The sequence below is a fragment of the Lemur catta genome, chromosome 1 (assembly GCF_020740605.2).
Source record: "Lemur catta isolate mLemCat1 chromosome 1, mLemCat1.pri, whole genome shotgun sequence".
NCBI lineage: Eukaryota > Metazoa > Chordata > Mammalia > Primates > Lemuridae > Lemur > Lemur catta.
In genome coordinates this window covers 55,705,196-55,730,343 of record NC_059128.1, presented here as the reverse complement: position 1 = coordinate 55,730,343, position 25,148 = coordinate 55,705,196, and the positions used below count along the sequence as shown (strand labels likewise).

Here is a 25,148-nt window from a genome sequence, read left to right as displayed (position 1 = left end):
AAATGTAAGCCAGGTGCAGGAGCACATGCCTGAAAGCCCAGCTACTCAGAAGGCTGGGCCAGGATGAGACCAGCCTGGGCAACATAGCGAGACGGCCCATCTCAAAAAAAAGAAAGAAATGTGAATTAAAGTCAGAAATATTATCAGTATGATTTACTTCCCTCAATCAAGTCATAAAATAAGAAGTGGAGAATAACAAAAACTTGTAAAAATAAATTAAAATTTTTACAGATATATCTGTGATTATTCTAAATATCTAAACTATTTTCTGTTCCTCCAAAATATATATTTTTAAAGAATACACACTTGTTTGTTTTTTTTTTTTTTTGAGACAGAGTCTCACTCTGTTGCCCGGGCTAGAATGAGTGCCGTGGCGTCAGCCTAACTCACAGCAACCTCAAACTCCTGGGCTTAAGCAATCCTTCTGTCTCAGCCTCCCGAGTAGCTGGGACTACAGGCATGCACCACCATGCCTAGCTAATTTTTTTCTATATACATTTTTAGCTGTCCAAATTATTTCTTTCTATTTTTAGTAGAGACGGGGTCTCGCTCTTGCTCAGGCTGGACTCAAACTCCTGACCTCGAGCGATCCACCCACCTCGGCCTCCCAGAGTGCTTGGATTACAGGCGTAAGCCACCACGCCCGGCCAAGAATATACACTTGTTTTAAATCTTAATTTTAATTTTTTCTTTCTGAGACAGAGTCTCACTCTGTCACCCTAGGTAGAGTACAGTGGTATCATCGTAGCTCACTGCAACCTCAAACTCCTGGGCTCAAGTGATCCTCCTGCCTCACCCTCCTGAGTAGCTGGGACTACAGGCCGGTGCCACTATGTCTGGCTAATTTTTCTATTTTTAGTAGAGACTGGGGTATCACTCTTGCTCAGGCTGGTCTTGAACTTCTGACCTCAAGCAATCCTCCTGCCTTGGCCTCCCAGAGTGCTAGGACTACAGATACGATCCACCACACCCGGCCAAGAATACACATTTTTGAAAACCAATTTTGGGTTTACAGAATATAAATTAAGTGATAAGTACAAAGGGTATCCATGTATCCTCTTCCCTCTCCCACCAGTTTCCCTTATTATTAACATTTGTTACAGCGTTACATTTGCTACAATTAATGCATCAATATTGATAAGTATTGTTAACCACAGTTCCTAACTCACAATAGGGATCACTATGTAGAACATCCTATGGGTTTTGACAAGTGTACAATAACACATATACACCATTACAGTATAATACAGAATGGTTTCATGTCTCTATGCTCTGTGCTCCACCTATTCTTCCCTCCTCCTTGCCTCAATCCCTAATCCCTAAACCCTGGCAACCAGTAATCTATTTATTGACAACATAGTTTTATCTTTTCCATAATGTCAGAGTTGAAATCACAAAGTATGTAATCTTTTTGAAGAGATTTGCTTCTTTTACTCAGCAATTTGCATTCAGAATTCATGGTTTTTCATGGCCTGACAGCGCATTTATTTTTATCACTGAATAATATTCCATTGTGTGGATGTACCCCAGTTTGTACATTCACATACTGAAGGACATCTTGGGCAATTATGACTAAAGCAGCTATAAATATTTATAAGCAGATGTTTGTGTGGACATGCTTTCAACTCAAATAGGTAATTACTAAGGAGTGCTATGGCTGGATCCCACAGTAAGAGTATGTTTAGTTTTGAAAGAAACTTCCTGTCTTTCAAAGTGACTGTACCATTTTACATTTCTACTACCAATGAGAGAGGTCCTGTTGCTATACATCCTCACTAGCATTTGGTGTAGTCAGTGTTTTGGATTTTAGCCATTCTTTTTTTTTTTTTTTTTTTTTTGAGACAGAGTCTCACTCTGTTGCCCAGGCTAGAGTGAGTGCCGTGGCGTCAGCCTAGCTCACAGCAACCTCAAACTCCTGGGCTTAAGCGATCCTACTGCCTCAGCCTCCCGAGTAGCTGGGACTACAGGCATGCACCACCATGCCCGGCTGATTTTTTCTATATATATTTTTAGTTGTCCAGATAATTTATTTCTATTTTTAGTAGAGACGGGGTCTTGCTCAGGCTGGTCTCGAACTCCTGACCTCGAGCGATCCACCCACCTCGGCCTCCCAGAGTGCTAGGATTACAGGCGTGAGCCACCGCGCTCGGCCGGATTTTAGCCATTCTTGTAGGTGTGTAGCCGAATCTCATTTTAATTTGCAATTCCCTAATGACATATGATGTTGAGCATTTTTTCATGTGCTTATTTGTATAACTTCTTTGTTGAGGTGTTTGTTCACATCTTTTGCCCATTTTTCAATCACCGTTTTCTTCCTGTTGAATTTTAAGAATTCTTTGTATATTTTAGAACCGGTCCTTTAACAGATATGTGTTTTGCAAAGATTTTCTCCCAGTCTGTGGCTTAGCATTTCATTCTCTGAAAAATATTTTTCACAGAACACAAATGTTTTAATTTTAATAAAGTCCCACTTTGCAATTTTTTCTTTCATGGATTGTATTTTTGGTGTTGTATCTTAAAACTCATTGCCAAACCCAAGGTGTCCTAGACTTTCTCCTATGTTGTCTTCAAGGGGTTTTATACTTTTGTATTTTAAAGTCTATGATCCGTTTTAATAGTTAATTTTTATGAAAGGTATAGGCCTGTGCTTTTGCATATGTATGTGTGTGTGTGTGTGTGTGTGTGTGTGTGTGTGTGTGCGTGTTCAGTTATTGCAGTATCATTTGTTGAAAAGACCATCCTTTCTCCATTGAATTGCCTTTGCTTCTTTGTCAAAGATCAGTGGACTCTAGTTTGTAACATTGATCTATATGTGTCTATTCTCTCATCTACACCACATTTTCTTGATTACTGTAGTATTAGAGTAAGTTTTGAAGTCCGGTTCTATCATTCCTCTGAATTCCTTGTTTTCCTTCAGTATTTTGTTGACTATTCGTGGTCTTTTGCCTTTCCATATAAACTTTAGGATGAGTTTGTCAATATCTACAAAATGACTTGTTAAGAACACAATCAATTAGGAATGTGTTGAATCTATAGATTAAGTTGGTAAGAACTGACATCTTGCCAATACTGAGTTTGTCTATCCATGTACATGAACTCTCTCTCCATTTACTTACAACTTCTTTGATTTCTTTCATCAAAGTTTTATAGTTTTCCTCATATAGATCTTGTAAATATTTTGTTAGATTTCTAACTAATTCTTTTGGGATTTTTGTTGCTAGGGTAAATGGTATTGCGTTTTAATTTCAAATTCCAATTGTTCACTGTTGGTATACAGGAAGCAACTCACTTTTGTATATTAATTTGGTATCCTGCAACCTTGCTATAGCTGCTTACTAGTTATAGGAGGTTGTTTCTTTCAGATTTTCTACATAAATAATTATGTCATCTATAAAGATAGGTTTATTTATTCCTTCCCAGTCTGTATATCTTTTAGTTTTTTGTCTCATAGAAACAGTAAGACATCCTTGCCTTGTTGCAGGTCTTAGCAAAAAAAAAAAAAAAATCTAGTTTCTCACCATTAAGTCTGATGCCAGAGGTAGGGTTTTTTTATTTAAATAGATTTATCAAGTTGAGAAAGATCCCCCCTTTTCTTAGTTTGCTGAGAATTTTTATGCTAAATGGGTGCTTGGACAAATGCTTTTTCTGTATCTATTGATGTGATCATATGGTTTTTCTTCTTTAGCCTGCTGATGAGGGTGAATTGCATTAGGTTAACACCAGCCTCATAGATTAGGACATATTTTCTTTGCATAAATTTTCTGGGACGCTAATTTCTTCCTTAAATGTTTGGAAGAATTCACAATGAGCACCTCTAGGCCTGGTGCTTTCTAATTTGTAAGGTTCCTAGTTATTGATTCAATTTCATTAATAGATACGTCTTTTCAGATTATTTATTTCTCGTTGTATGAGTCTTGGTAGATTATATCTTTCAAGTAATTGGTCCATTTCATCCAGGTTATCAAATTAAGTTCCTTTATCCTTTTAATCAGTAAATAAAAGGATCAGTAGTAAGTGTTTCTCTTTCATTTCTGAAATTAGTAATGTCTTTTCTCTCTTTCTTAGTTAACCTAGCTAGAGGTTTATCAGTTTTACTGATATTTTCAAAGAACCAGCTTTTCGTTTTGTTAATTTTTCTGTAGTGATTTTCTGTTTTCAACTTTACAGATTTCTGCTTTAATTCTTATTATTTCCTTTCTTCTGCTTGCTTTAATTTGCTCTTTTTGTTTTTCTAGTTTCCTAAAGTGGAAGCTCAGATTATCGATTTTTGATGTTTCTTCTTTTGTATTTAATAATATATGCTTTCAATGCTATAAATTTCCTTAAGCATTGTTTTCACAGCATCCCACAAATTTTGATAAGCGTATTGTTTTATCTCTTAAATATTTTGGAGTTTTCCAACTCTCTCTGTTATTGATTTCTAGTTAAATCCACTGTAGTCAAGGGAAATACTCTATATGATTTGTATTCCTTTAAATTTGTTAAGGCATGTTTGATGATCCAGAATGTGGTCTATCTTGGTGAATGTTTTGTGTGTGCTTGAGAGAAAGTGTAATCTGCTGTTCTTGGAAGAAGCAATCTACAGCTGGCACAATCAGATTGACGGTGCTTTTCAGTTCAACTATGTCCTTGCTGATTTTCGGCCTGCTGGATTTGTCAATTACTGATAGAAAGGTGCTAGGTCTCCAACTATAATAGCAAATTCATCTATTTCTCCTGGCAGTTTTATCAGTTTTTATCTCACATATTTTGATGCTCTGTTATTAGGCACATACACACTAACGCCTAAGGTGGTTAACTGGAGAATTAAACACGTTTATCTTTATGTAATGCCCTTCTTTATCCTTGATAACTTTCCTTGAAGTCTGCTGTGTCTTGAAACTAATACAGTCATATGCTGCATAATGATGTTTCAGTCAACAATGGACTGCATATACAATGGTGGTCCCAAAAGATTATAATGCTGTATTTTTACTGTACCTTTTCTATGTTTAGATACACAACACTTACCATTGTGTTATATTGCCTACAGTATTCAGTACAGTAACATGCAGTACAGATTTACAGCCTGGCAGCAACAGGCTATACCATATAGCCTAGGTGTGTAGTCTATACCATCTAGTTTGTATAAATACACTCTATGTTTCCACAACGACAAAATCACCTAATGATGTATTTCTCAGAATGTATCCCTGTCATTAAGCAATACATGACTGTATAGGTAGCCCCCTTTTCTTTTGACTAATGTTAGCACAGTGTACTTTCTCCATCCCTTTATTTTTAATCTCTCTATGTGTCTTTATATTTTAAGTGGATTTCTTTTAGACAACATACAGTTCAGTATTGTTCTTTTAACCACTGAGGTAGTCTCTTTTAACTGGTATATCTAGACCACTAATGTTTATAATTATTACTGATATAGTTGAATTAATACTACACATTTGTTACTGTTTTCTATTTATCACCATTGTTCTTTCTCGTATCCCACTCTTTCTTGACCTCTCTAGTTTTAATAGAGCATTTTATTTTATTTATGTATTTTTTGTGGGACAGGGTCTTACTCTGTTGCCCAGGCTGGAGTGCAATGGCATAATCATAGCTCACTGTAACCTTGAACACCTGGGCTCAAGCGATCCTTCTCATCTCAGCCTCCTGAGTACCTAGGACTACAGGTGCGTGCTGCCATGCCTGGCTAATTTTATTTTTATATTTTGTAGAGACAAGGTCTTGCTATGTTGCCCAGGCTGGTCTCAAAATCTTGGCCTGAAGTGATCCTCCTGCCTCAGCCTCCTGAAGTGCTGGATTACAGACATGGGTCACTGTGCACAGCCTCATTGAGCATTTTATATGATTCTATTTTTTCTCTTTATATATAAATTACACTACTTTTAGCAAAAGGAAAAAACTTTTCTAGTGGTTGCCCTTGAGTTTGCAATACACATTTACAACTAATCCACGGTCTCTTTTTCAAATAGCACTGTACCACTTCCTGGGAAGAGGTACTTATAACTGAGTATTATCAATTCCTCCCTTCCATCCCTTAAAATACTGCTGTCAGTCATTTCACCATCCATAAGCTATAATCACCTAATACACTGTAATTTTGGTTTAGTGAACAAAATCATCAGGTGTTAGATTAATTCAACATTTTAAAAAAGATTTTATTTTACCTTCATTCATTCACTCTCCAACACGCTTCCTTTGTTTATTTAGAGTTTCTGACCTCTATTGCTTTCCTTCTTTCCAAATAACTTCTTTTAACATTTATTACAAGGCAAGTATACTGGTGACAAATTCCCTCAATCTTTGTTTATCTGACAAAGTCTTTATTTCTCTTTCATTTCTGAAGGATAATTTTGCTGGATAGAGAATTCCGCATTGGTGGATTTCTTCTCTTACCATTTTAACTAATAAAGTCTAGTAAGGCTCAAAAGTAGAGAACAAAGGAGAATGGAATAAAATGAGATTGGAAAAGTGGGCAGGAACCAAAGGGACTTATAAACCAAGTTAAATCCCAAGAGCAATAAAAGGCTCTTACAATGAAAGATGTAAAAAAAGAAGTTACATCAATCTGAAATTTTTCTTAATATCATTGTGACAGTAGGGTAGAAAATGGATCTGGAGGTGGTGAAGTAATGATGCAGGGAAACAAGCTAGGAAACTCTTGCAGCAATATAGGAATGATGGTATACTGGACCAAGGTAGCAGCAGTGGAAATGTAGAGAAATGAAGAGATGTGAGAGATGTTTAGCTCAAGATATAACCAACAGGATCTGATGACTCAATCAGAGTTCTGGGGTACAGGAGAGAGAAAAGAGTTAAAGCTGACTCCCAGATTTCTAGCTTGGGCAACTTGGTTACTCTCTATCCTCACTATTAGTCCTTCATTCCTGGTCTTGACTTTAAATTAATGAAGCTTCCATTTGCTTTCAAGGTTCCATTTGCTTTCTCTTAAATTCATAGTGCACAACATTTCCAAATTGATCTCTAAAAACAGTTTTTATCAGGTTATTTCTCTGCTCAATGACAAAACCAAATCTAAAATTCTTTGTGTTTCCAACAGTTCTTTCTTGGATTTTACAAACAATAAGCAAAAGGGAACAGTGAGATATTATACCAGAAAAATTCATTAGAATAAATCAGAATTGGTCCTAATGTTAGATTAAGACATACAGAAACCAATTAGTCAGTTTGGGAAGGTCACAAAAGTTTTTGAGGGGATAGGGAATAAACTGTACTTTAAATTAAAATTATTCTGACAACAGTGCAAAAAATTGATGAGAGCAACTACTCTTCAGTTCTCTTGAATATACACCTATAAGTGGAATTGCTAGGTCATATGATAACTTTATGTTTAACATTTGGAGGAACCGACAAACTATTTTCCAAAATGGCTATACCATTTTACATTACCACTAGCAATATATGAGGATTCCAATTTCTCCACACCTTCACCAACACTTGTTCATCTTTTTGATGGACAACAGTCATCCTAGTGGGTGAATGTGAAGTGGTATCTCACTGCGATTTTCACTGGCATTTTCCTGATGGCTAGTGTTATTGAGCATGTGCTTATTGGCCATTTGTGTATCTTCTTTAGAAAAATGTCCATTCAAATCCCTTGCCTGTTTTTTAATTGGATTGTCTTTCTCCTTTGTATTTTTAAAGTCTAATGTTAACATAATACCATAATACCACCAGCTCCCTACTCTACCCTGAACAAGGACTTTATAACTCTAACACTTACTAAACTGCTCCTGAATTACATATTATGAATGATTCGTATTTTAATTCTGTCCTTTAATTCCAAAATGATAGATTATTATTTATTCAGATAATATTTAGATTTACCTACACATTTACCAATTTATTTGATCATTTATTCTTCCTTGTATCTCAGACTTTAATCCTGGAATAATTTTTTTTTCCCTGACATATTCTTTAGAAGTTCCTTCATGAAGGTCCATTAGTAGCAAATTCTTTCAAGTTTTTGTCTCTGTGTTACCGTCAATCTTAAAAGTTTGGCCAGTACACAATTCTATAATGACAGTTATTTTCCCTTAGCACTTTCAAGATATGATTCCATTATTCTGTTTTCCGTTGTTGGTATTGAGAACACTGCTTTCAGCATAACTGTCATTCTCTTACAGTTGATCTATTTTTTCTCTTTGCAGCTTTTAAGCTCTTTTCTCTGTCTTTCCATTCTGCAGTGTCACTGTAATGTGTTCAGATATGGGTTTCTACTTATATGTTCTATTTGGTATACTATGTGCTGCTTTCTCTATAGACTCATATTTTCCATCAGTTATCTGTTACTCTCAAAATATTGCCTATCTTTCATTCTCTCCTTTTGAAATTCCAATTAGACATATGAGACCCTCTTGTCCTATTATTCTACATACATCGTAACCTTTCCTTCATATTTTCCATCTCTTTATCCTGGGCACTTTCTTCAAATTTCTCTTCCAAATCACTGATTCTCTCTTCAGTTATATCTCATGTGTTGCTTAATCTATGCATTGAGGTGTTTTTTTTTTCTGTTAGCAATTATATATATTTTATTTTTTTAATTTTTAAAAAAGAGACAGAGTCTCACTCTTGCTCAGGCTTGTCTTGAACTCCTGAGCTCAAGTGATCCTCCTGTCTCAGCCTCCCAGAGTGCTAGGATTACAGGCATGAGCCACTACGCCCGGCCTCTTTTATCAATTATATTTTATTTCTAAAAGTTCTATTTGGTTCTTTTATTGATCATTTTTATAAGCTTATCATTTTTCTCTTTAAACATTTCAAACAGTTATTTTATAGTCTGAAAAATTATATCCCAATATTAGGAATTAAACCCTGTTAGGGATCTAAATCTCCTTCCTTTTTGCTAACTCATTTACACAGTTTGTTCTCTTGTTTATTGAATAATCTTTGTGAGCTCATATTTGGTTGATTTTAATCTCCAGAATTTCTGGATTAATTCAGTCCTCCAACCCTGAAGCTTGCCCAGGTCTTAGTCTGTATCCCAGAGGTATTAATAATTATCAGCGATCTGCTTTAGGGTCATCCCACTTTTCCAATGTGCTTACTGCTCATCACTCCATTTTCAGCTCATAGTTTTGTTTCTTTATTTGAGCCAAGGAGGCAGGGTAGAGAGTCTCTTTCCCTCAGAGACTCTGCAAACCCAGCAGTGCAACAAAAAGGCAGCAAGAATATCTAATAGCTCCAGAATATCAGGTTCACTATATTGCTGGCACTATAAATCGTCTTTTTTTTAAAAAAAAATTGTTTCTAATTTTTCATTAAGAAAATTTTCAAACACACAGAAAAAGCTGAAAGACCATTACAATGTACACATGCATCCCTCTGCCTAAATTTGACAATTGTTAATATTTTGCCATATTTTTGTGTGTGTGTGTGTTTGCTGAAGTATCTGAAAGTAAGCTGCTCACACCATGACTCTTCATCCCTAAATATTTCAGGATTCATTTCCAGCTAAGGTCATCCTCCTACATAACCAATACCATTATCACACCTACGAACATTAACAAAAATTACATAATATCATCTAATATCCAGGCCATATTCAAACTTACCAAATTATCCCTAAAATGATTTTTATAACCCTTTTTCAAACCAAGATTCCAATAGGATCCATGTATTGCATTTGGTTATTGTCTCTTTAATCTAAAACAGACTCCTCTGCCTCAATCTTTTTTTTTAAGACGATAGTGTCTTTTTGAAGAGTCTAGGCCAGTTGTCTCATAAGATATACTACATTCTGGTTTGTGTAATTATTTCCTCATAGAGTCATTCAATTCATTCTTCTATCTCCTATATGTACTATAAATTGGAAGTAAGGTATATAGGCTTGATTAGGTGGTGACCTCCAGTTTCCTCCACTGTAAAGGTATATTTGTCCTTTGCAATTGTAAATAATCTATGACATGATCCTTGGCAACAAGTGAATATCCTGCTCCAAAGCAATCTTTCACCTAATGGTTTTAGAATCAACTGGTGATCTTTGCTTAAATCTATTAAAGTTGCAAAATGGAGATTTTTAAAAATTCCTTCATTCCTTCTATGTTAAATTTCTGGTGAAGAGCTTTAACTCCACCCCCTCAACACACACACTTTTTTTTGAGTGTCATTCCAGACTAATTAATTTTTGATGCTTTAACCAGTTGCAAGGCGCAAGTGGCTTTTAAAGTTATTCAAAGATGCTCCTCTTTGTTCATATTAAGAAAAAAGAACATTAAAACCAAAATCAGATAACTTTTCAAGCCTTACTACCATGGAGCAAAATTTTCGATAATATACCTCACTGGCAAGCATGTGAAAGAAACAGCAGCTCTTTATTATGAATGGAAGTATAAATTAGTAGAGTCTCTTTAGAGGACAAGTTAATTTCAAATTCTACAGATTTAACCTATAGATATTCCTGCATATATGCACAAAGTATAGAAGTATACATAAGTATATTCTATACCTTTTTTTAAGCTACAGCTGCTGGAATGGGCTGTACTATTTTTAATAGCACAAAATTGTAAAATATACATCCATCTTCAGGACATAGGTTAAATTATGGTACTTCCATGTAATAAAGTATGATGGAGTTTAACATTTTTTAATATGTAATAATTTTAAGATATATCATTATGGCTTGACTTAAACTCCTAATACTCTCTTCTTTCCTTACTCGACTTCAGCCACACTGACCTTGTTACTCTTCATCAGACACCAAGCACACTTCCAGCTCCAGGGCTTCTATAATTTTCCCACTGCCTGAAATGTACTTCCCATAGATAGATATTCGCTTGGCTCATTCTCTCACTGTATTCAGGTTTTTGTTCTTCTATCATGGTAAAACAGGCCTTCCCTGACCTCCCTATCAACAGTCCTATTTCCCCAGCCCTAACACTCACTAGTCCTTTATCCTGCTTTACTTTTCTTCATAACTTACTACCTCCTAACATGTTTACTGGTTTATCCATTTATTATAAATCTCCCGCAACACTAGAATTGTCAGCTCCAATGGACTTTATTTGCTTTGTTCACAACTGTATTATCAGTGCTTAGAACGGCACTTCTACAGTGAGTAAAGATATTTTTTTCATTCACATATATAAAAGCCATGGCTCACAACCATGTATACATTATGCTATATACCTGTATATTCATAAGGTATCTTTAGAAAGATATTCAAGAAACCGGTGACAATGGCTGTCCCCAGTGAGGCAAACTGGGAGGGTGGGGCGTAGTGATGAGGGAGACTTACTACAATGTATGTACTTTATCACCATCTGAATTTTTAACCATGTGCATTCACTAATAACATAAAAAATTAATTCTAAAAATTTAAGAAAATATATATCCAAAGAACATCTTAGTTTAATCTGCTGCCCCTTTTTATATTTTCCAACTTAATGCAGGTGCCCTTCTTCTTAACAAAATTTTTAATACTTTAACTTTTTGTTTGATAGGCTTGTTCACTAAACAAGTCAGACAAGGTTGTTTTGGTTGTTCTGACAAAAGTACAACCAGAAGGTAATCATAGTCAGCTATGAAGTCAAGGTAAATATTTTACTCATTGCATACTATTTAAATGACTAGAAAGATATATATCAACATGTTAATGATGACTTCTCATTAGACAGCTAATGGGTTGTTATGCTATCTTAGACTTTACCTTCCACACTAATCATAAATTACTTCTATAATCAGAAAAAAAATCAGGCATTTTGAAAAATTCATGGTTTAAACTTAAAATAACAAAACAAAAGTTTAAACTTAAAATAACAATTCCTTCCTAATATATAAATATTTTCTATAAATGTGACATTATAATAGAAAATGAAGAAAGGCATTTCATAGTCAACATAATCAACATTTTCCTTGGAATTCCAAAAAATAACTCTACAACAAAATTCCTCTGTATCATATTAATTTTAACCCTTCAATATTCTTTTCCTTATATCTTTTCTTATTCTTCCAGATTGGCATATACAATCGATACAATTCTATGCTTAAGCACAGACAATTCTGAAAATGTGATTCTTTTAAAGGATTTTAAATTAACCATGATTTTTAATTCTTTTAAAATCTTTAATTTCTCATTTTCTTTCTAGTTCTGTTTCTTCCTCTCAAGCTATAATTCTTAACACTTTAGAACCCGTATTTTTATAGAGGACATATCCTTACAATAGTGGTTTTAAATTTCTTTAAAATTAATGTTTTTCACTGATTACCAATAAATGCAGATATATTCCCATGGAAAATTCTCCTTTCATAAAATAATAGGTTGTAAACCTTGAAATAACTTCAAGCAATTTTGTTTCAGGCCTAAGAAGTATCATCATTCCCACTATACAGATGAAATACTTAAGGCCTAGAAAGGTTTGGTAAATTGTCCAAGGTTACCTGGCTATTTAGTAATGAAAGAGAGTAAGAAAAGAGATTAGGGAAAAGCCCTCCTTGTTTTTCATTGCAGTACTCTTTCTACTACAATTCACACGAAGTTTATAAATTTCTGAGAGGAAAAGAATAAGATGATAACTAGGTCCACAGTATGCTGTGTGACCCTATACCCAGAAATTCTTTCCATGATTGCTCCTTTGTTACTATTACATAGATTATAGAAATTTCTTCTGTATTTGATAAAAGCAGCAAGGAACCTAATAATAGACCCCACCTTGGACTCGGCTGTCCGCCAGTAGAAAGCATGAATTCCTTGTTGGAAGTCTGTGAAGCCAATCTACAATATAATTGTAGCACTGAAAATTAGCTACTCTAATTTTCCATGTTTGTGAGTATATTCCTTTAATAGAAACTACACCAGTTAATGCTTGAGTTCTGTGAATCAGAGTTCTATTTCTTCAATTCTGTAAAATAACATTTTAAAATTAGGACTATCTGCAGCAAAATAAACCACATAAAAACAATAACATAAGAAAAATCTTAATAGCATAAAGTGATAACATAGCATGTCACTGGACTCTGAGCACTACTGGAAAAAAAGAAGTTTTGCTATAGACGTTTCTCATTTCACAATAAAAATCAACTGATTAGAAAACTGCGTATTTGTATACACTGTTACTAAGGACTATAAATATATTGCACTGTATAACTCTCATGATTTCAAAAAGTACATACCAACAGTTTTTTGCCGTACTATACTTCTTGCCTTTTCGGTTCCTGGGGAACCAGTGGTTGTTGCACTTCTCTGTCTCATTGGGGCTTGGCCAGGCTGATCACGACTCCATCCTCTAGAAAATGACTTGTCAACTGAAACTTTCTGAAATTCATGTCCAACTCCTAGAAATGCAGATTTCCAATCTCAGTATGCTGTTACCTGATCAATAAAATCTTCCAATTATGTGTGCTATCTGCCTCAGATTCTTACACTTGCTCATAAATTATAAAGTAACAAGATAAAATGTTGTGCATTGTGAAGTTCTGAGCTTCATTTTATGTAAAAATCATATTCCAAAACTGATACAGAATTTTAAAATTACACCATCAACAATAAACTATTATAAATTCTCTGCCACCCACTTGCTTTACAATAGAAATGAAACATTTGGACAGCAAAAAAAGACAGGAAATGAGCTAACCAAAAAGGCATCCTGTGGTGATGGTTACTAAATCTCTACCTGCTAATATAGCCACTTGGGAAATAAATAATCCAGGAAAAAGTAGTTGGAGCACATACTTAATACCCCGTATATATTATAGGGATGAATAGTACAGGGATTACACATGTGAAATGTGACACAGATGTAATCTCTAGCTAGTAACTAATTTTTAAGAATGCAAAATGCTAATAAACCAAGGATTATAAAAATATATGTTAATGATATTATACTACTGTCCCACCCCCTTTTAACATTAGACAGGTACACATTTGACATCTAGGGAATGTCTACTTTCAGTTAAAACTAAGTAAATGCTTTCAAAAGAATTTTTCGAATATTTATTATATACTTTTTATTAAAGTAACATGAAATCTCAGTTCTAACAAAAAATTGCTTAAGATAAAAAGGAATGACATTTTATAACTTCCATTTTAGTTAATTATTAAAAATATTTAAGATTCTGAATTAATTTAACTTTACTCAGAGATGTACAGAAAAATTTATCTCTTATCAAAAATACTACCGATATTAGGTTAAGAAAAATTACAGGGTACCTGCATGTTTTATTCTTGGAAATTTTAAACCTCCAGGGTAAATGAAGGAGAAAATAAATAAGAACAAAGATGACCTTCATCCTCACCCCTTTCCTCCTGGCTTGTTTTTCCCTGATTCAATCATTTAAGTAAAATTTTTTTCATGTATATATGAATATAAATATATCTGTAAACAACTCTTACCTTTCCCTTTGTGCTTTTTTTGCTTCTGTTCACTCAGTTTATCCAACGGTAAATCGCTGAGATCCAAACTATATAAATTCCTAGCTAAAACTTTAGTTAATGTCTCCATTGTCAGTGACCACTCAGTGGCCAACTCTTCCCAATAGGTCAACGATGACAATACTGACAGCAAGTCATCCCAAAGTTCTCGGGAGATGTACACATTTAGATTTGCTTTAATCCAGGCAACTATAAGTGTCTATAAAGACAAATGATCAGAAATAAAAATAAAATGCATTTAGTGTGTGACTTCAAAATAAGATATTCAATTAAAAAAATCACCTAAAAACAAGCAGAATTGTAAAGCACGTAATAGCTGTCTTCATAGATAATACTTGTAAAACTAATTTATGCAATCGTTAGTATCCATTATAAATTTCACTTCAACTGCCAACCCTCAACACTCCAGTAATCCAAACCAAAAAGAAATTTCCCTAAAGTTATACCTATCCTTCATGCTACACTATATTAATGTTAAATGAAATAAATGCTGTTTTAAAAGAGATGAAAGTCTCCATACTATTAAATGTTGAAAATGTTGAGTTACTAAATTAAAAAACCAAAACCTACATTCTCAAATTAAAGATGGAAATCACTATATAATTTGAAAATTCCTTTTACTATTATAAAAAAAAAAGGTATATTTTTTGTCCAGACTGTCAAAGTTATTTCATATAGCAAGATAAAATTTTATCTTTCTGTAGCTCCCACCATTTGGTTAGTTCTAACAATGAGGAAATGTGAAAAGGGAAAAAAAAAAGGCCAATGAAGTTAAGAGTTTAGATAATACATGTAGTTAGTTTTAAGGGATTATTCACCACCATCATAGAATTTTAGGTAAATGGCTAGTACCTAGAAATTGTAAATAGAATTTCAAATAGTCACACAGCCAAGAATTAGATCTGAGACAGCTTTTATCTTTGACATTAAGAAATATTTTATGTATTTGCATTTCATGTGTCATCTTCAGAAAACTGTTTTTCTATTTTCAAAGAATCCATAATACATTTAAAGTCAACACTTTGTCCTCAGGTTGTAAAACATAGTATGTAATTCCAGTACAATCAAACTATCACTGATACTTCAAATTAAGAGAGGTTAATAAAGTCTTAGAATCTTGATTACTCGCTACTTTTTCATTATTACAGAACATCATAAAAGACAGTTTTTCCTAACAATCCTGGAGATTTGAAAACTCACAAAGCAAACAATCAGGCCATTACCCCTGAAGCCCTCTGCCAGGTTTTTGCAACTGTGCGCCACACAAGACATAAAATAAATATCATCGCTCTGTTATAACACTTTTTTCACAGACCTGATATTTCTTCTTATACTAAGTTGTGAGTTAGTATGTATGGCAAATAGCCTATCTAGAGCAAGTTTTAATTTAGCTATACAAAAGATCCTTTAATATAAAATGATCTCAGATAAGGCTTTTTTTCCAGGTAACAAGTTCAAGATTCAATGAATCTTAAAAAAAAAATACATATCTATCCAACTATTTATCTATTTTTTAAGTTTTTATTGCCTGGAAAAGTGGTCCTGCAAGTCGACCTGCCAAAGTCATATTTTTTTTCCCCTGGAACTGTAGAAAAGCTTGTGATGGCATCTTCAGTACAGACTCGGTGACTCTGAGCAACACAAGCAGCATCTGTTCCCTTAAAGTAAAAAGAGTAATTAATGTTTCCTTATTGCATATGTTTGCTTTTGGTTAATGGTTAACTTTGAAATTAATATTTCTAGTAAGTAGTGTTATTTTTGGAATTACTAAAATATCAAACATCTCTGAAAGACAATTTCGAATTGTTAGAGTTCTTTAAATATTAAAATTTAAAATTCCATTTTATATATCAATATCAGCCATTTTAAACTATTTATCAGCCACAATGCCCTCTCATTAAATAAAAATCTATCCAAAAACTAATGAATTGGGGGCAGAATGCACCCATCTCAACCACAAATCAAGAAGCCATCTTAGAGAGCTATTTGAAGAACACTCACCTATTACAATATAGTTCTACCTTGATGCTTGTCCATCTGATCCATGTTTATGATATGGAGAACCACATATCATACCAGGTTCAATTACAAAAACTACATGATATCTTAAGATTAATAGATCACAAAGAGACTGATAACTAATCAAAGACTATTACTCTATTGCTTCTTTTCATCCTTTTTACTTCGGCCATTTTTTAATCTTTTGTTCTCTTTGTATATTGCATATCAAGCCAATTCTAATATTATCCTTACCTAGCCCTTCTCCAAGATGCTTATTATTAAAACCACAAAGCTACCTTATTTGCATCTGATATTTCAAAAACTGATTCAATCATATATATATAAAAATTAGGCTAACAGGAATTTCAGTTGGGGTATAGCCAGGCTAGCAGGCAAATGTATGCAGTCATTCACAGAATAAAAACCAAAGGTGCCACATTTGTAACTTTATGCTTATAGCTTAGCTATATGAAAATGAAGTGTTAATTGAAATCAACTATATAGACAGTATAAATTTTCCAAAAAAATCTTATCTGACTGTGGTCTAACCATAACTCATATATAAGACATTTTCACTTTTGTATACTGTATTTGTAATACAATAATTACGATTTTAATTTATAAAGAAAAGACTTATAAATTCAACATAAATATGTGGGTAAGCTCCCAAAACGCTATTTCTTCAAGGGAACTTAAAAAATTAAGAAAAAACTCTAAAATTGTGTTCCATAGCAAGTCTCTCACTATAACCTGGCTCTTCAATAATTCAAAGAATATAGAAAAGAAAAAGGACTAACAAAAGAATGGTGCAATGCAGTACAGTTTCTGGCTAATAATAACGTGGCTCTGAAATCAGAAAAACTAGAGTTCAAATTTCTGCTCACCATTCACTAGCTGCGTGAACAAGAGCAAGTTACTTATTTATGCCTGAAAATTAACCCATGTAAAATAAGGATATTATACATCATAGGATGCTGCAAGGATTAAGAAAAGGCACATAAAGTGCTTAGAAAGACACCTGGCACAAAAAAGTGTTCCAAATATGTTAATAAGTACCTCTACATGTAATTCTATTAATATTGTTAGTAAAGAATGTTTTTCAACATAAAGCCATTTTTCCATACGCAGCAAAACATAAATTAGGCATATCCTTTGACCAAGTATTCCTATTTTTAAAGAATGAATCAAAAGAGGAAAATTATATATATACAAGAATATTCATTGTTCTCCCTTCCCCCCAAAACAAAAATAAATAATGACATGTCCATCAATAAATGACAGGTTAAGAAAATTACAGTACATATATATAATACTATGTAACTACATGTATGGTTTGGTGAGCCAGATGTTCATCAAAGGGCAAACAATGATTACCTTGAGAGAGTAAGTTTTTGAGCAATTTTTTTTCTTTTTTTAAACTTTTCTTTGTTAGAATTTTATGATAAACATATATCATTTTTACAAAAATTGTAGAAATACTTCCTCATCTCTCCCAAGTCCATTTTTCATTCCATTAACAAATATTTATAGAGTACCAACAATAATACTATAGTACTAATAGTACTATGGTAAGAAATGTAGGAAATATAAAAGTAAGACAACCAGTATGTATCTACTAGGGACTCTTAATTCAGTGAGGTAAACTGACATTTTTACAAGTATCTTAGGGACAAGACAATTTTTACAAGAACTATACAGATGTAAAAATATAAAATGAAAAAACTGAGAAAAAATTTTATATAAGGCTATGCAGAAAGAGGAAGGTAAAATCTAAAAGACAGTTGTGGTAACAACAGGATAAGATGGCAGGAACTAGATATTTCTAAAGAAAAGTTCCGAATGTGTTCACCAAAGAGCAATTTGATAAACCTGAAAAGCAGGATCCTACCCTTCAGGGGTAAGTTAGACTTAAGACTTAAAGTAGCCAGGAGCCTGACTGTACATGGCTCTGAATGCCAGACTAAGGAATGGGGCATTCACACATTCAATCATTTACTTATTCATTTACACATGCATAAATTCATTTATTCATATATACATGCATGCATTCATTTATTCCTTGGGGAAAAGGGATATTAAGCTATCATATACTCACTTTAGAAAGACAGTCTAGGGGTTGTGTGGAAGTCTGAACAAAGATGTTTGAGATAAAGTGAAAAGGACAATTGTCACCATGATCATTACACAAAATATTATTTATTCAATAATAACAGCCCATATAATATTGTAACGAGCCCTGTTCACAGACACCATTCCTCTAAAAATTACTACACTTGTGTATAAATACAATAACAAAAACACTCTATATATAAAGAATACCAAGAATTACCATGTCTTTTTGTCCATCGATACTTGCACAACCATGTACCGATAGATGTTAAGAATGCGTTTACACATATCTGTGTGCTCATCCAGAAGATTTTTTATTTCATTTGCAGGTTCAAGAAGAAATATGTTTGATGAGTTTATAATAAACACCTAAAACAAAAGAAATTATCAGTAATTTCAATGGGAAATTTCTTATTCAAAGAGAAATGAACTTAGATGCTGATCACTAGATTGCCTATAACCAACTTAAAAGCACTATCTAACCCTGCTTCTACCACCAGCTTAATATAAGAAACTTAAACCCATTACACCTATCTTTATATTTATCTAGACAAATACAAAATTACTAGAAGGGATCCAAAGAAAATAAGCAAGGTGCAAAAACAGAATTTCTAAACTGAGCACCTTTAACATAAAATGAAAAGGACAATGAATAAACACAAATAGTTTAGGATAAATCATGACACCTAAATCCGGAAGAATATTCTGAGTTGTTCAAAACATTTTATCCTTTTTCTTATTTTTATGTGTATGTATCTGTTGTGGTGACAACAGATTGCATAAACAGATGTCATTATGAATAATACTACTGAGGAGCCATCAATATGTATCCTTAAGTAAATTCATTATAATCAATTCATTAACTATATGTCATTATAGAGGACAAAGTTAATATAATGGCAACAGCTGCACAGGCTATCAAGTACACTTTGGGAGAACAGAACTTGTTTATTGTCAACTTAGGACATTTACATCTTCTATATCCTCAATTCTGATTTAAAGCCCTTAGAAAAACTACACAACAAATTACGGTTGTAAAATCATATGAGAAAAGAATTTTTTTTTTTTTGAGACAGGGTCTCGCTCTGTTGGCCAGGATAGAGTAGCCTCCCAAGTAGCTGGACCTACAGGCACGTGCCACTGAGTCTGGCTGACTTTTCTATTTTTTGTAGAGACGGGGTCTCGCTCTTGCTCAGACTGGTCTGAAACTCCTGACCTCAAGTGATCTTCCTGCCTCGGCTTCCCAAAGTGCTAGGATTGTAGGCATGAGAAAAGAATATTAAGCAAACTTTTAAAATAGAGCTGATTCTGTAAATCTAGCAACACTGACCAAGGAAAGCAAGAGAGAGGCATAAGCATTAGAAATAAAATAAAGACATAAATATAGGTTCAGCAGAGGATTTTTAATTAACTCAGTGAGTTACTTTATGCCAATAAAATTGAAATTTTAATGAAATGGATTATAGAAAAAACATAAATAGCCAACACTGACTCAAGAAGAAATAGAAAAGATGCATATGTGAATACCATGAAAGAAATTGAACTGGTAATCAAGGCCTCCCTGACCCATCCCCGAACAGACCTAGACAGTCCTGCAAAGTTTTGCCATACCTTCATGGAAGATGATTCCTATCTTACTTACATAAGCTCTCTCAAAGACAAAGAAGAAAAACCACCAAATTTATTTTATAAAAATATAATCTCATTATCAAAAGCAAACGAAGACTATATAAGAAAAGTAAATAAGAGGCCAATATCATTTATGATATGATTTTGATAGAAATGAAAATCTTGAAAAAATGCTAAAGTTCAAATTGAGCAAATGTAATATTTTATAACCATGTGGTTACTCCAGAAATGTAAGGATGCTTTAACATCAGAAAAATTTAGTAAGATACTGTATTCAAAAGATTAAAATGCAAAAAGAAACTATGATTATCACAAAGCATGCAGAAAAGGCATTCAGCACTTATTCACTGTTTACTAAAAAAAAAAAAAAAAACTTTTAGCAAACTAAGAAAAAAGCAAAACTTCATCAATCTGAAAAAGAGCATTTACCAAAAAGTATAACAAATGTATACAGAGCAACAGATTGTGAGAAGTACTGCCAAAAACTAATATGATGACAAGGGTGCTCACTATCATTCATTGTCCTGGGCGGGGGCCAGTAAGCACAAAAGGGAGGGAGGAGGATACACAATGAATATAAATATAAATGAATTGAAAAGGAAAAGACAAAACTGAGCTATGTTGCAGTCTGGAAGAAGAACATTCCAGACAAAAGGAAAATCAAGTTCAAAGGACCTAAGGTGAAAGCCTGCCTAGCATGTCTGAGGAACAGCTAGGAGTATAGAGTGAAATGAGCCAGGGGAGAGCAGTGGGAGATGATGTTGAAAAACAGAAACAGAGAATATGAAGCAGAGCTTCTCGTACTATCAGTAATGATAGAAGAGGTCCCCCCCTGCCGTAGTCTTTTGCTGACTAATCCTGTTATTAAATAAATACAAAAGGAATTAATAGGAAATAGGAAATGAGAAAACCAAAAGACATAAAAAATATAAACCTAAACTTTTTATCAGAATCAAGAAATATTAAATGATTTCATTTCTAAACATTTACTCTCAATTTTGCAAATATCCTGTGGCCAGCACTAGTTTGTGGACCATACAGAGAAACAATCAGAAGCAATGATATAAAGCCTTATAGACCATTATAAAGACTTTTGCTTTGATGCTTAGTGATAATGGAAAGACACTGGACGGTTATAAGCAGAGAAATAACATAATCTGACTTACATTTTATGGGCTCCTTCTGGCTACTGGGTTAAGAACAGAGCAGGGTGATACGTGGTTAAGAGTTGAAGCAGAGAGACTAATTAGAACTTTACTGCAATAATACAGATAAAACGTTATGGAGGCTTAGACACAAGAGGTAGTTTAAGTGCTGAGTAGTAGTCAGATTCTGTATACAGATTCGGTATACAGTTTGGTATACATTTTGTATACCAAAAAATTAGCCGGGTGTGGTGACACGTGTCTGTGGTCCCAGCTACTCAGGAGGCTGGGGCAGGAGGATAGCTGGAGCCCAGGAGTTTGAGGTTTCAGTGAGCTATGATGATGCCACTGCACTGTAGCCAAGGCAACAGAAGACCCTGTCTCAAAAAAACAAAAAAACCCTCTAAAAAGCTGAACGAGCTCCTACAAATCAGTAAGAAAAAGACAAACACACAATAGAATAATGGAAAAAGCATATGAATAGTTAATTCATATAGGAGAAAAGATGTTCAAATTCTGCACTGATGAAGGAAAAGCAAATTCAAACAGGAAAACAATTTTTTTTTAAAAAATGAGATAAAGTTTTATATATTTAGGAGTACCAAAAACTTTAAATCTGACAAGTAATAGGGAGGATATATAGAAATGAGAATTCCCAGACATAACTAGAGAGAATATAAATTATTGCAACATGTTGGAGAATAATTTGGCAATAATAATAAAGTAAAGCTAATAATGTACAAATCCTACAAAACTCAGCAATTCCACTTTGGGCATATAACCTAGGAAAATTCTTACAGATGTGCATAAAAATACATGTATAAGAATGTTCACTGTAGCATTGTTTGGAATAGTGAGAAACTGGAAACAACTTAAAAGACTACCCATCAAAATGAATAAACAAAATGTGAAATAAAGTACAATACCACAAAATTTAAATTAACTATGGCTGTATATTAACAACAAATCTGAAAAAAAAAAAAAAAAAAATGGTTAATGCTAAAACTCAGCTGCAGATGGCAGTACATCATGATATGAGTTATAAGTTTTAAAACTGCCCAGAACATGTCATGTTTATTAATATACATACTATAAAGTGAAAGTTAAGGAAAAAATATGGCATAATAATTGATAAATGTGGGTGGTAAATTTATTATATTTGGGCTGGGTGCGGTGGCTCACGCCTGTAATCCTACCCCTCTGGGAGGCCGAGGCGGGTGGATCGCTCGAGGTCAGGAGTTCGAGACCAGCCTGAGCAAGACCCCGTCTCTAATAAAAATAGAAATAAATTATCTGGACAACTAAAAATATATACATAAAAAAAAAAAAATAGCCAGGCATGGTGGCGCATGCCTGTAGTCCCAGCTACTCGGGAGGCTGAGGCAGTAGGATCGCTCAAGCCCAGGAGTTTGAGGTTGCTGTGAGCTAGGCTGATGCCACGGCACTCACTCTAGCCCGGGCAACAAAGCAAGACTCTGTCTCAAAAAAAAAAATTTATTATATTTGAAAATTATACTGTAAGTGAAATACTGACCTTAAATATTTAAAATATTATTAAAAATACTAAATTTAAATATCTGAAATTAAATATTTGGAATGTAATGATTTTTTTTTTAAATAGCCATAAAGTGATCCACCTGCAAAACTGCCTGGGTACCAGCTCGTATGTTTTGTTCTGTGGTTTCTTCAGAGACATTATGAAGAGCATCTTGGTAGGAGCCATTTTTTGCCCAACTGGAATTTCGAACATGATCAGCAATATTAGTCCCATTTTCCTGAAGCAAAATATCAAGTTTTTAATATTTCATTAATAAGAATGCTGCAACAAGTCAGTAAGCTGAAAGTGCAAATGAAATCATTAGGTCCCACTGTTAAACAGGTTTCTTTCTCTCAAAATAAGTATCTGATTACAAAAGCAATATATTTTTCACTGTAAAAAAAAGATTCTCATTGACAAAAAGATAAAGTGAAAAACATCATCCATATGAGCTGCCAGAGATTACATCATTTCAGATACACAAACATTTTTCTCTAGATCTAATGTATAAAATTCCCTTCCCATATTGTTACACATTCAAGAATGGGATTATACTATTTATAGCTTTGTAAAAGATGAATTGTGTTCTAAATTAAATGCCAGAATCCAAATAAATGAAATAGAAAATAGCTTATTATTTATCCTACTTAAGAGCAGTAAAATTTTTGGCTGTAGAGTGAAGTCTTAAAGAAAAAAAAAAGAGTAGTAAAATTCTCATTATGCTGACAGTTCAAACCACTAAGATTGCAGCTTTCTGCTTGCGTTCTAGCTGTTACAAGTCTTACAGACAAGGGAGTTACCTCAGTGAAAATCACAGATATATTTCACTCAGTGTGGTTCTCTTTTTAAAATTTCACTCTAGTTTCTTCCTGCTTTTGGTCACTCACCAGTATCTTCAAATAGTTGTTTTATTATAGGCATACAGAGTTCATAATTGTAATATGCAGGAGATTTAGTCTGATACAAACATCTCTCCCATTACCAGAAGCAATACTGGAACTCAGTTCTGAGTAGCCAGTACAACACACCATGGTCTAGCCTAGCCTTTTCTCTTAAGCTCCATACCTGTATAATCAAGTATCTTCTGAAGAGTTCTTCCTGAATGACCCTAAAGCTCCTCAAATTCAAGACATTTAAAAATAAGTTTACCAACCACACCTTCCCCATTCCTACCCACCCAACCCCTCCAGCCACCTTAGCCACCAGCACCAAACCTGCACTGCTTAAAATTCCTGTCCACGTGTGAATGGCAACTACCCTGACTGCAAAAACTTGGGACACCTCCCCATTCCTCATCTCTCTCAGCCAATTAATCATCAAGGCATATTGGTTTTACCACCAAACAAGCTAATACACCTGTGTCTCCCTTATATTCCCAATGCAACTGCCCATGTCCTATTATCAGGTTATTTATCATCGCATTTCTGAACTTTACTAATTCTTCCTAGCTGGTCTTCATGCCTCCAGACTGACCTCTCATCTATCACCCATGCTGGGCCTGGTATGATCCTTATGAAATACATAACTATTCACGCTGTTCTCCTATTCATAATCCTTCAAAGGCTTTCCAGTGTCTAGAATGTAAATAAAGTTCATTAACATGGCATACAAGTTACTGCACAGAATCTACCCCTTGTCAATCTCATATTCCCTACCATTCTTTCTTACCTACTCTTAGCTACAGCCAAATAATATTTTCAAGGTTCCTCACACCTTTGTAGATGCTATTCACACTGTGTGGCAGCTTTCCCATTTATCTACCTGATCTTTATATTATACCGCTACATTCATGAAGCATTCCCTGATTTCTACAAGCAGAGGTAGGTATTCCCCCTTTCACAGCAGTAACATTGTTTTACAATACTTTGTATGTTTGTCTTCTGGCTAAACCTTAAGTTCTCTGAAAGCAGAAATAGTATCTTTGATGTTTATACCTCCAACACTGGTTCTCAATGTAGGCAACATAATGCTTCAGAAGGCATTCTGAAATTTGTGAGAGTGATTTGTTGTCACAAGAATTGAAAGATAACACATCCTATTTAATGGAATAGGACACGGAATGCTAAACATTCTGTAAGGCACATGAACATACACATACACAAAACTGTCTTGTATTCTGCATGTTCTTTAAATGTCTCACAGATACTATAAGAATTTAAAAACCCATTTATAATTATTTGAACCTATAACCTAATTCCATTTCATAATTATAACACTGAAAATTTTAAATGATTTCAATATATATTGAATTTATTGGAAACGTAAAATAACGAATCATTATACCTTTTGGTTTCGGTTTACACCATTAGCAAGCGTTTCTGGCACTTTGAAC

The 25,148-nt window shown here is 33.9% G+C and overlaps 1 protein-coding gene across 4 annotated transcripts in view; it reads right to left on the bottom strand.

Annotated features, from left to right (window-relative positions):
• Window positions 1-25,148, bottom strand: part of RALGAPA1 (Ral GTPase activating protein catalytic subunit alpha 1) — a 218,785-nt gene that overhangs the window by 137,361 nt on the left and 56,276 nt on the right. For all 4 annotated transcript variants that reach the window (XM_045568583.1, XM_045568592.1, XM_045568564.1 and 1 more), the window contains exons 12-16: window positions 22,917-23,054; window positions 18,726-18,874; window positions 15,924-16,053; window positions 14,357-14,594; window positions 13,138-13,299 (exon numbers count right to left, since the gene is read on the bottom strand). In XM_045568583.1, coding sequence (XP_045424539.1) covers window positions 13,138-13,299; window positions 14,357-14,594; window positions 15,924-16,053; window positions 18,726-18,874; window positions 22,917-23,054 — 817 coding nt within the window. The remainder of the gene's footprint in view (window positions 1-13,137; window positions 13,300-14,356; window positions 14,595-15,923; window positions 16,054-18,725; window positions 18,875-22,916; window positions 23,055-25,148) is intronic.